Genomic DNA, 13,346 nt, shown 5'->3' with positions numbered 1-13,346 from the left:
ACAAACGTAACCTTTCTGACCCACCAATAAGTCAGAATCATTCTAATGTTTATGGTCTAGGCTACATAATACATCCTAATTTCCAAGGTTTAATTTCACAAATGTGGCTCCAGTTTCAATGCTGAAGCCTGTCAGAGCTTCCTCCCAAACCAGAAATAACAGAAAAGAAAACAAAACAGAAGACAAAAACACCTTGGCAATAATACATAGTAGGTTATAGCTGTAGCTGAATGCTCCAGTGCGGATGTCTCTCTTTTTGCAAGTAGTACAAATGTCAAGTATAAACAGCAGTCCTGGCTTGGCCCCACTCGTATGGGTTTGGGAAACAACTTGCTGCTGCCTGATTTCAAATGATCAGTTTTATTACAAACAAATGTACAGATCTTTTCCTATCAATGCACTGATTACCAAAGGAGGCACTGGAATAATTGTCTTCAGAATACAAAGTCTCTCTGTGCTGCCTAACAAAATACTAAAAAGTTGAAATTAAATTTTGGTGGAAGCTTTATGAAACAGTAACTAGAAGAAATTTGACACAATCGTACATATCAAGTATCATGGGTGAGTCTCAACGTTAACCTAGAAAAAAGGCTTTGCCAAGTTGTTTGTTTAACTATGGCACTGGGAAGAGTAAAAGTACCCAGAGATGCTCCTCTGTTGGACATTCACAGGAACTCCAAATCAGCTCTCAGGAGAACATCYGAGTTAGGTTTGCCTTTCTCTCACATGCAGGTAGCCTCTTAGTTTGAAATCCATATCCACAGATTTTAATCTCTCTCCACAAACTGAAAAAAGCTACTTCAGAAAAAAAGAAGAAAATTTCTTCTATTTCTTCCACACTGCATGTAAACTTCAGATAAAAATCCAAGTATTGAAGAGATAGAGGAATAAATCTGTCACAATTATTAAGAGTCCATATGTAACTTCACCTAACCCTAAGCTCCACCTTTTCCACATTAAAAGTCTAAATGTGTACCTGAAGTATTACGTGCTGTAATGAGGTTGTTCCATAAAATGTTTATAAAGAGAAATAAAAATAGAAAACTTCAAGTATTCTTACTCAAGTATTATTTTAAACTTGCTGTAACAAATTCATCAATGCCAGCCATGGTCTGGACAAGTMGAACTTCCCACAGGAGTAAAACTCTGTTATTTTTTTTGCTATTTTTTTGCTGTGGAAGGAAAAATAGCACCTAAAGTTTTCTCAAATTGTGAGAAAGAAAAAAAAAGAAAAAAGATTTCTGAGTGTCTCACTGAAACGAGAATAAAAATAATGCAAAGGATATAATGAAAGGCAATACAGTGATAACGAAAAGACAACAAAACCACGAAGTTCATCAGAGGCTAAAATCAGGCTCAATAGACAGGACTCAAAATTGCTTTGTCATGCTTTTCTCCCTGCTGAAATCTGGCAGGCACCTTGCCCTTACACTCTACATCTGACAGTCCTAGATGTGTGGGCACAGATCATGGGACTTTCGATCTCCCCCTTGGTGCTAACAGGGTGGCACAGACAGGCAACCTGTGAAGGCCTCCCCAGTGGGGACAACAAAAGGTTGTACTGCTGCTTCTTTGTGGCTATAATACAGTCCAGGGTTGTCTATCTTCTGCCCCTCGACTTTCTAGCACCCAGTTTTGCTAAAGCACTGAAGGAGGTTTCCAGAGCAGTCTTCATTCTTCCTCAGGCTTTAGGAATTGATCACCTCAGTATAACATCCAGTGCTGCATAGTCACAAGACACAACAAACCAAACTTTCTTTTTTTACCTTTTCAAGACTTCAGTTTTTCTTACAACATTTATGCCTACTAAAGTGAAGACAGGATGGTACCCACCACTAAGTCTGACTACCCTCTGCTACCCCAGAGGAAGGTGCTCTCTGCCTCAGGCACAAATCATGCTAAACTGACTAATAATTTTATAGGTAGAAAGAGAAAAAAATAAGGCCATAGAATGAACTGTCCTTGACACTGCTAGGCACCAGGAACATGGTTCAGATAAGCTGCATCTTCATCAAGCAACAGCACGTAGGAATTATTTGGCAAGAACATGTCTAGGTCCAAGATCACCTTCCCTTATAAAAAGACCTTTCTTCCTTCAGCAAGAGAACAAAACCCAGGATCTACACAGGTTTATGCTTTACTCCTCCTGTGCAACTGGCAAATAAGAAAGCTTAGCCTTTTTTCCCCGTCCAGCCAACAAGAAATTCTTTGACTGAGGAAGGTCACTCCTTACATTAACTAAGGACCTTGTTGCCCTGAGGATGGGCAATGGTCCCCCAACTTCTGAAACTGAGAGGTGCAAGAGCATTTTCAGTCTTTTAGGCTGGTTTAGTACACAATTGCATCTTTTCCAGAGAGAAATCTTCTAAGAACATATTTTATCTACATAGAAACCATTCTGGCCAGATGCAAGTATCCATTTTTAATATTATTCCTTACTGTAAAGCATTTTCTTTGATAAAAGGGTATTTTCCCTGCTTACTAATTCTAATCACCCCTCATTCAACACATTTTCCACAGTTTTTCATCGTGTTCTATTTTAATACCAGCCAGATATTTGCTCATTTGAAGTCTGAAACGCACAGGAGTAACATGAAGAAAAATCTACCTACCATGAAAAGAGCTTCGTAGTTTTCAATCATCTTCTGCACAACAGCTATGATAGCGGTGCTCTCTTCAGCTCGAGCTGAACTCTGAACTGTGAATTCTTTGTCTGTAGATTTCTGCTTGTGCAACAGGTTAGGGCCAAAGATTGTAGCTAGGTTGAGTGATGTCATTTTGTTCCCAGTAATCTAGAAAACAGAGTAGAAATGAGGAGGTATATACCTAAAGTATACACTATACCTGTATGTATATATACATACAGAGAACATCTGGCAGTTGGTTCATTCACAAACCCAAAAGTGTGTGCTGGGTCAAACAGAAAATGAACAACTTTTGTAAATGTTGGAACACTTTGTCCGTTTCTGCAATAAGTAACGTGGATTTTCCGGACAGATCTACAAATGGTCTGGAGCAGCAGAGGGTAAAAATGCTCCCTGCTCTTAATTCCCTGAACTGCAGCAGTAGCATACGTCATTTGAATTCAGGGAACACCCTTCCTAGTTCACTACCTCAATGTATTACTGTCTCTTAAGATCAAATACTGAAAATTTCTGGGTTTTTCAACTAGTACTGATGATTTCAAATAGAGCAACGAAAACACAATTTCCCCCCTTTGAGTAGTTAAACAGTTTAGATAATTGAGGAGCATACTTATTATTTTCATTAGTATTTTCTTGTTTGCTTTTTTGTTTCCTGGAACATGCCGAATGTTTGGCTGCGTTTTTATTTTTTGACTTTCTTCTTCTTTTACAAGTCTGTCCTCAAAGAAGCTATAGTCATCTGATTTGGGAGGAGCTAGAAGGCTGGTATAAATAGCAGACTAGACAGAAATGATTGAAAAATATATAATACAGCACATTTTAAACCAAAATTTTCATTGTCAATTTTGTCATTATAATACTTCTTCTTTGTTTTTCTGCTATTCTTTTAACATGGCAAAAAGCAAGGGTCACATGCTTCCTCTCTCTGTCTCCACTTGGTTGCTATTCTGGGAATGCAGAAGAAGCTGCCAGCAGTTTGACTATATAAGACTCTAAGTGAACTTCAGCTGTTGACAATACTTCTTGCAGGCTTTGTTTTTAAAAGAAAGAAAATCATATGAGCCATTCTTCACTTGTTTCAGTTACATCTGAACTAATTAATTAATAATAAAAAAACCAGAACAAAGTACAAAATAAAAGAGGTAAGAAAGCAGCATGTCAAGAAATGACTGGCACAAAACGAATCTTTTCAAACAATATTTTAGTTCTTCTGTTGCTGGCCAATTASTGAATACTGAACTTAAAACCATAAACCAACTTTACCTCATTTATTTTTTACAGACTTCAGCTAGATTGCATAGATCTTTTTTTTTTCTTTTAAATTGGTGGGACCATGATGCAATCCTGAAAAGACACCTGCACTAGGCAGGGATGTGAGCAGTCACAACAAACGTGGGAGATTCATCCTGGCCCAGCTGTGAGCAGGGCACCCTCCCCGGTCTGCGCAGCACCAGGCACCCGGCTGCCCTCGGGATGGCCTGCTGGGGCACCAATWTTGCCAGCGTACGGAGCCGCCGAGGCTGCACAGGCACGTGGAGCCCGCAGCGTGCTGGGGGCAGCCTCTGGCTGTGCCTGGATCCGCATCTGCGAGYAGTCTGCATAAACAGCGAGTCTCGTCTTAACGGCAGTCTCAGGGCATCCCTTAAAAAATGGTGCAAACATACTCACTGAAACTAACCGAGTGAGTCACTTTATTAAAGTTAGCAATCTGTCTTCATCTTGGTGCAAGAAGGGCTCTCGGAAAAGGGCCTGTGTGCCAAAGCTTGCCTGCTTTGCTTCCAATGATAGCAAACAGTCCAATAAAATACTTTCTATTGCCCTGTATGCCTTTATTCACTTAATCATTAACGAATAGCTTAAATAATTGCAAGCAGAATCTATAAAAGATATCCAATTGCACATAATATTCCTTATGTTTACAATACTGCCAAGATGGCTTACATACATTTGCCTTGCCAAAGTACCTGCAGCAGAGCTGACGTACGGTTAAGGGCAATGAAAATGCCTGTATTACAGTTGATGTGCCAAACCAACTCTCCTAAGCAGCCTCAGCCCCTAGCCCTGCAATAAGATCCTCTTGGGCACATTCCTGAACAACAGGGAGCTCTTTGCTGGATCAGGGRAACCAAGACCTTAGTTATCACAGATATGCAACATTTTTAGCACAGTAAAATTATTACAGGCTGCTCTTTTTAAATGTCTTCCATTACAGTGGTGTAGTTTTCTACCAACTCCTTGCTGCAAATGCAAATAATAGCATTTAAAGTAGGTTTTAAAATGAAAAAGGCCTTCAAGTCATATCCAGCACATTTGAAAGTTAGGACTTCAGGCAGAAATTGGGCAAAATTCAGTTTCAAAGTGCCTRCTCTTAAATCACAGCCAACTCATAAAGGTATCCACAATTGAGAGAAGTCACCACGGTTTTCCATTTGGAAGACAACACTGTCTAGGAGTTTCAACAGCATCTAAGAAGTAACCTGCTCAGGTAAGTGCCCAAACAAACACCTTAGTCTCTGTTGCAGTTCAAAGGACAGAAATGTCCYTCACAGAGATAAACCTGTACAATTCTGTTGAGCAATGACAGACTGTATCCATCGCATTCAAAAATACTATAGCTGCCACTTTTTGCAGAGCAGACCACTCCTTAAAGCATTTTCCTAGTAGGAAATGCGAAGCCTAGATTTTCAGATCTTCTGGGTGTGAGGGGCTCAAATGCACAAGTCTCAATGCTCAGAAGTACTCCTAAGCAAGACAGTTACAGGTATTCTTGTCCCCATGGGATGGGTGCACTCCAGCCTCTCTGCTGAATTCCTGAAGTCCATCAGGTGAAAGCAGGGGAGCTGGAGTTCCTGTCTTTTATTTTTTATTTCTCATTGCCGAGTGCACACAGAGAAACCAAATGAACAGAGAAAYGAACTGCTATGCCCATAAAAGAAAGGAATATCAAAGAATGAAGGGAGAATGAAAAAGCACACCCTTGAATGCGCTGCACTTTTGTATGAGAGTATTTTTTCCATAGAATATAATAGGATAAAACAAGTGAAAAAAAAAGGATGGATAACATTAGATGCTCTTAACAACAAGGTCTATCAGGCTGTGAATCTCCCAGAGGAAGTGATGGATGCCTTACTGATTAAATCATACAAAAACTAAAGTCACGCAGCCCTAAAAACACAGTGTTGTAAACAACTAAATGGTAAATATGCAAGCAAGAATATTAAATCCCTCCCAACTTTCAGGGGTATGACACCCTTGTGATTCTTTTGCAGCTTTAAAGAATTCTTTTTAGACYGCTAATTAAGCGACATCAAAGGATGTAAGTGACCTGCGCTCACCTCTTGTCCATCTTTATCTGTGGTGTCTTCTGCGTGGCCTGCCACTGTGGAGAGGAACTGCAGCAGTCGGTGTAGGGTATCGCAGTTACAGGGAGGTAGGAGATAAATGAGAAGCTGTAAGGTGCTTAGCTGTTCATCTGGCTCTAATACTAAGAGGGAAAAAATACATTCTAAGAAAAGCACTCCAACTAGCCTAAATGCAGAACAAATATACTGTTCCCAGCCCAAAGGAAGGCATAAGAATAGATTTGTTAATGGATCATTTTCCTTATAATGTCAGAAGAAAGAAAATTTTAAGGAAATATCAGAAATATAACAAATTTTACTAAAGGATTTTTGTTTTAGTTTATCAGATTTTTGCTCACAGGTTCAAATGAGCTTTTACTACTCTACAGGAGAGATGAACATCCATGTTCCATACTCCACCACTGTCATTGAACACAAAAATTTGTTTTGATTTTGTACTTATTATATTCATTTAGGTATAGCTACTGTTATACAGGACATGATTTGGAAGCATTCCAGCCCAGTTTATGCTTTAGCCATTTAAAATTGGTTTTCCTACTGTTTCATGTCTTACAGTGGGACTGGGAAACTGGAAAAGCAACTAGAAAGACCAAGGAAATTCTACATTTTCTGTAGTCTCTTCAACCACCATCACTTTAACTACCTAAAATGCAATGGTAGCCAGTAGCAAAGGTGGGGCAAAGCCAGAACCTCTCACAMGAGGCCTCAGAAGAATTTGAAGAACACATACCAAGCAGCAGCTTAAGCTTGAAGGGTCCAAGTTTATTTTCTCCCAAATCTGTGAAATTCTGCAACCAGCTGCTAGCATAGGCCAACATGTTTGGGAGTATGTAATATGAAGGCTCTGAGGACCATTAATTWTCATGGAACTTAAACTTTTGAAGCTAGATTTTTGAAACCAGACTGGAATTTTGGTCAATGAACAGCTACAAAAATTAAAAGCATTAATTATGCTAAAGTRACTGGATTCAAATGGGATTCTGTCATCTGCTACTGCAGAATCAATGACAGGATCAGAGTTTAACAAATCACAAAAATCACATCCTATATACAAATATAAAAATATGTATCAGTAGATACAAGTGAAATCTCTATTGTTCTAGTTTTCTGCTCTACACTTACACACAGCATGAACACCAAGGAAAGACCTTAGCAAATTATAAAATACAAATATTTGGAGTGAACCAAGGCTAGGGAATTAAATGCGCAGAAAACATAATATGGATAGTGGAGATTACAGAATTCAAAGAGCTAAACTTTTGAAAACCAGTAAATCAAGATGCCGCAAAGCTCACAGAGAGTGTTGATGAAAGGTGTATAAAGTTCCCTGGTGAGAAGTGGGTCAGGCATGTCACGCAGAAATTCCTTTAATAAAGCAGCAACGTCATGAATGCTGTGCTCTTCGTCTAACACAACATCTACACCTCGGTCAAACTCCTCACGTAACTGAAAAAGATCATGACAAAAACCAGTTACTCCACATTGTCCCAATTAGTATGTTCCAACAGAGAACATATTTTAAGATGTAGATGTGTACCCATTTACGCTTTCCAGATTGCAGAAGACTAGTTACAGTTGATGTGTAATTGYGTAATTGCTGCTTATCCTCTCATACAGAATTTAAAGTTTGTATTGGACTGTAATAAAACACTTCTTTACAACTCATATACGGCACTTTTTTATGATAAAARGCATATAAGTAAATTTAATGTTTGTAGAAATGTGAGATTAATATCATAGACAGACACCAGGGAGAATAGGAAATCTGCAAGACAGGCTTTCTTGTACCTTACTGCATTGTTCCAAGATCTCAGGATCAGACTAAGACGACTGAAAGGCATATTTCATGACATAATTGTTTTTGYACCAAAATTTTAATAAGAATAGTAAAAACAGCGTTAAAGGCCACCGAACTCACATTTCTTGTGTGAATTAAAATGGCAATYTGAACATAAGCAGCAAGTACCCAGGTTCACTAAGACTTCATGGCACTTGTCCACACACATCCTGTTCCATTTTCCTGATTTAGTTATATTTGCTAAGTGATCAYCACTAGGGAGCTAACAAACACCAAACTAAAACCATCATGAGCTACTGCTATTTTTCCAGTTACAGTTCCCAGACAAAATACTGTGTAAATTGAAGGCATCAAACTTCTCAAAGGCAGAAGAAATCACTCTCCCATATCTGACAAGCCTTATGAAAAGATTAAAACCTGACTTTCTGAAGAGATTTCCCAGCATCAATAGCAGAATTTGGCACATACTTTCTTCAGGCCAAGAGTTCCATTTCTTACTGTCATGTTAATTTTTGAAATAGTTTTAAAAGTACTTCCAAGGAGAATTTCTTATCTTTGCTGATATTAYGAGGAATCATGATCTCACATGTAACTTCTTTTGAAAATAATTATAGCCAAATCTAACTGAACAACAGGAAATTTCAGGTATCAGCCTCCTTTAGCAGGATTAAAATGTATTACRGGCATATTGTAGGGAAGAAAGAAGATAAAATACAAACAAACTACGTGCTTGTGATAATCTGTGGCAAATCTTGATCACAGGCAAATCTATGTGAGTGTAAATAGGGTGTAGGAATGCAGAAAATCTTGTATTTTTTGTTGCAAGTGTGCAAGTGTATTGGGTGTGAAAGACATTCTATAAAAGCTGGAGTCTCCTTCCTAATTTGTTACATAAGACTACTATTAATATCATCAGTACTARTCATCATAATTAATCATAATTAATGATCACTAATTAAGTATGTTATTAAGACTGGGAGTTTTTCAGATTGGTGTTAAATTTTGAACATCACTGTGCAACACCATCAATTACCTCCATCCAGAGGGCTGCATCTGCACAGCTACAGAAGCAACTGAGGAAACAGATTAGCACTGMATTAGGAATTTGGACTTCCTAAATAGCTGTCTGAATCATAAATTGCTGCTACAGCCTTCAATATAGCACTTCTGATCTGTTAGCCCCATGAGATCTAGACAGCATAACTAGCCCAATATCAAATAATCATCGGTGGAACAGGGACACGTTTCAGGCTGAGCTATGACAGCTGTGGAAAAAAACATATWTTTTTGCGTTTAAACCTTAATTCTTGTGGACTTCAATAGCACTGAATGCTTTTGGAAAGTGCCCTTGGGAAACTAGAKTATCCACTGGTGTGCAAGACGTGGGAGCTGAGACCATCCTAGCTGGGAGAGGCAGCAGCCAGCAACATTCAAGCCATTAGGCCCTATGGGGAGGGCTGCCCTCCATCCACTTAGCAACCTTACTCTGCTCATGCAAATTTATCTTTTCTGGGCAAATGATAGTACCTGGCATGTGGCCATACCACATGTAGCACTCGGAGCCAACACTAGCACGGGAATCTTTATGCTATACCCCACTGATTGTGAAAATATTCTATGCTGGTTTGTAACAGACAAGTTTGCTTTAGATTTTCTTTCCCTGCTCAGCAATCGCAAACCCTGCTGGCACATTTATTACTTATTTATTTATTGCAACAAAATGCAGTTGAAAGAGGACATTTTCTAACTGGGAGGAGGCAGGGGTGCAAAATTATGCCTATTTTCTATACAAGAAAAACTAATCAACAGCTGCAAAAGCACAACAAAATTTGAGTATTGGGTTTGGCTTTCCATGGTTCAGAAAATGAAAGGAATTTTAATTGAATCCAGATTTTCCTATGTGTTCATGTTGACAGCATTTATTATTGTAACTGCAAGGGCCAAGTTGACACTTCCATGTTGTTTAATAAAATAAATTAGTTCACCTAATTCAACAAATTAGTCCATGTAATAGAATACATAAATAGCTAAATCTCTTGATTTCCTCAGCTTTTGAAAACATAGTAAAAGCAAAACTGGTGAAAGTCAGTGATGTTAAAAGTGATGCTTAGCTTACAAGCAAATGATCACAAGCCCTCTTTTTTTTTCCAGAGGTATGATGCAATTGTACTTATCTCTGCATAATAATATATGTTTTCTCACTGAAGCCTGCAACGCAAATGTCAGGCAACTTACTCTTCCATACTTTTGTAGTACATCAGCCACTCAGCAACAGAAACTGGTAGAGAGTAAACTACAGATCAAGAGGTTATGCTGTCCCACCAGTCAGAATGGAGTCAGATTAGCTATTCAAGGTAACTTTCCAGAGAGCCAACCATTATGCTGTGTAGTTTTGCAACACAAATCTTACTGTGGGGACTCCTTTCTGCTTGGTCTTTTAAACTTTTCATCTTCTTCATTAAGACTCACATAAAGTGCTATTCTCTACTATTTTGTCACTTCARCATGCACAGGACTTCTGGGAATAACAATGAAATAATTCAACGGAGGGAACACCCACTTCTGCCTTTGTCTCTGGAACCTAACYGTACACTATCTTTGCTTTTTCAACATTTGGCTGAGACTAGGACTTGGATGGGACTGCTCTGACCTTGAAGCTTAAYAGGGGTAAAAGAAAGGTGAAATTTGGGAGCAGCAATTTGAGGGTCAAAGAGATTGTTTTCTGCTTGCATATTTTCTCATACTGTAAGTTTTCCAAAAAAGATTTACAGTTTGGGTTTACTTTGGGAGCTTCAGCTGTTTCTGAGATGAAACTAGCAGCCAACATTTTTTTTTCCCTACAGTGTAACCTTTGGAAAATTTCATCACTGTAGTCTATTCAGATCTCCAACTCTCTGTYACTTCTGCAGAGCAAAACATACAAAGACTGTTAACCTGCTGAGATCCTGACAAGGATTTCATCAAAGGCAAAAGATGACTGGAAATGGCCTGTTATGAGCTATTATAAACACAGTAAAGTAACTGACACAAAAAGCCATAATTTCATCAAGTAAGGGATGGGGAAGAAATCACCTAACAGGAAGCAATCACATTTGTTTCTATTTTAGCTGATGAGGGAAAAGCAGTGACACTTGCATCCATATCCACTCACCTGTCTTACTCTCTTTTTTGAGCTTCCAACTCTGAATATTCCTACTGTCTGGAGACCTGCAAGTATAACACATTACAGAACTGTTTTATTGTTTAATATTCTGCTGAAAGTTGCACTGAATCAAAGCAATCTTGGCTATTTGTGTACTTAAGAGTAGAAAAAACATATTCCTCTATAAACTCRTATACTTACCACACTGAGGCAAACCTCAGCTGTCTTGGAATAAGTAGTCATCCAGTGTGCTTTTTAAGGACCTCACATCACCTAACCTGCAAAACAGCATCTAAGTGACATTTCCTGTGATGCCATTCTGAAATATTGAGGCACTGCTTGGTATTTGGAGATGAYACTTCCAGGACTGATATCAAAGGAAACAGGCAATGAAATAGCTGAATACTTGGACCCTGAGCTGTGTCTTTGAAAAGCATGTGGTGTTTGGGTTGCCCCCTGGCTCTGTACCACCTATCACTACAAAGCTGAGCGTTTCCTTGAAACGGACACAAGCAGGACACTCAGGCAGAGTGAGTGCCTTGGGAATTGTACAAACTTTATAGGGCAGGAAGAGTTACTATGTAAAGGGATAGCTATAAAGTACTATTGTACTTGAGGCAAAGTGCAGCCAGCACGTTTGCTTGTTACAGCATTTAGACTTGAAGCTACCTGGGAATGAGTGTTGCCTACTGTTCCATGAGGAACTAGTTCATACCTTCTTGTGGCTCTGCAAGTGTTACCAGAATATCAAAACAAGCAGTAATATGTGGATACTGAATGGGATAAATGCTGCAAATAACAGAAACTGAAAAATTTGACAGTAAATGAGATACTGTGCTCTTTAGCAGTGAGAATGTGAATGGAAATTTTAGAGATTCAAACACTTGTGCACATAACACCATTTTACATCATTATCATTTTCAAAAATGAATGAGATTACCTACAAGCTTTTAAAAATTCATAGTTTGACAAAGTCTATTCTGTAGCATTGATCTCCCTTACTGACATACAGGAAATGTAAAATAACCTTGTAAAACAAATGCWTTCCTTCCAGCCATGAGACTACATTGCCCTGCTGTAGATGTGTAGCTTTGCAGTGTTTGGAGGTGCAGATTCCCATCAGAGAAATTCAAGTTTCTGAGCCAGCAACATGCCCTTGTGGCCAAGAAGGYCAACAGTATCCTGGARTGCATTAAGAAGAGTGTTGTTTCAATAGGTTGAGAGAGGTGATCCTGCCCCTCTACTCAGCCCTTGAGAGGCCACATCTGGARGACTGTGTCCAGTTCTGGACTCCCCAGTACAAGAGAGACATGGAGCTACTGGAGAGGGTCCAGCGCAGGGCTACGAAGATGATTAGGGGACTGGATCATCTCYCTTATGAGGAAGGTTGTGAGAGCTGGGCCTGTTCAGCCTGGAGAAGAGAAGACTGAGGGGGGATCTTACCAATGTCTACAAATACCTTAGGGGAGGGAGTCAAAAGGATGGGGCCAGACTATTTTCAGTGGTGCCCAGCGACAGGACAAGAGGCAACAGGCACAAACTGAAACATAGGAAGTATGGGTGACAGAGCACTGGCACAGGCTGTCCAGAGAGGTTGCAGAGTCTCAAAACCCTCCTGGACGGGTCCTCTGCAATGTGCATGACCCTGCTTGAACAGGGAGGTTAGCCTAAATGATCTCCAGAAGTCYCTTCTAACCTCAACCATTCTGTGATTCTGTAATTCTGTGATAAAATCACAGTATCCAAAGGATACTGGGCTAGATGGCCTTTTTAGCTGACTCAGACACTTTGGTGTTCACCAAAGTCAGCTAGCCTGGATTAAAGGGATGAAGGTCATTCATTTCAAATTGAATCAGCCCTACACTTACTTGGTGGCCATGATATCTAATCTCTACAACAGCTACTGATGACTTGCTTACAATGTTTTCCTTTATGTATTTGTAAGCAATGTGGTTTTCAGTTATGTATTATAAAAGCTTGGTGTTGTTGTTTAAATCATAGTCCCTCATTTGCAATAGTCTTTCTTTCAGAGCCAGTAAATTATTTCTTGCTCATCAAATTAGGCATCAAACATGTCATTTGGTATTGCAGTTACCATAACTTAATGGTTTGTTTACTATCTGGACATACAATAACTCTGTCTTGCTGTGGCCAAGTCATTTCAATTTTTTTATAAAACATCCTTATGAGACAAAGATACAGTGGGAGCGATGTTGAACTGATACCTTGATTAAGTACTGCTTCTGCATTACAGAAAGCTTGTGGGAGATTTGTGCCTGAACAGGAGCTCCAGAAAGATTATAAAGACTTAAGAAGAATATTGGCAGACTTAAGAAGAATATTGGCATGAGCTTATAATTCACTTCAGAGAAAGCAGGCCTGAGCCTGAGGCTGGTCAG

The 13,346-nt window shown here is 39.2% G+C and overlaps 1 protein-coding gene across 2 annotated transcripts in view; it reads right to left on the bottom strand.

Annotated features, from left to right (window-relative positions):
* Positions 1 to 13,346, bottom strand: part of ARHGAP6 (Rho GTPase activating protein 6) — a 167,449-nt gene that overhangs the window by 14,856 nt on the left and 139,247 nt on the right. For both annotated transcript variants that reach the window (XM_085321476.1, XM_085321477.1), the window contains exons 6-9: positions 10,957 to 11,012; positions 7,303 to 7,453; positions 5,981 to 6,129; positions 2,613 to 2,792 (exon numbers count right to left, since the gene is read on the bottom strand). In XM_085321476.1, coding sequence (XP_085177602.1) covers positions 2,613 to 2,792; positions 5,981 to 6,129; positions 7,303 to 7,453; positions 10,957 to 11,012 — 536 coding nt within the window. The remainder of the gene's footprint in view (positions 1 to 2,612; positions 2,793 to 5,980; positions 6,130 to 7,302; positions 7,454 to 10,956; positions 11,013 to 13,346) is intronic.

This window comes from Rhea americana, unplaced genomic scaffold (assembly GCF_003343005.1).
Source record: "Rhea americana isolate MKP2758 unplaced genomic scaffold, rheAme1 scaffold_7, whole genome shotgun sequence".
Lineage (NCBI taxonomy): Eukaryota > Metazoa > Chordata > Aves > Rheiformes > Rheidae > Rhea > Rhea americana.
The sequence above is the reverse complement of the archived record's forward strand: the minus strand, read 5'-3'. Positions and strand labels throughout refer to the sequence as shown.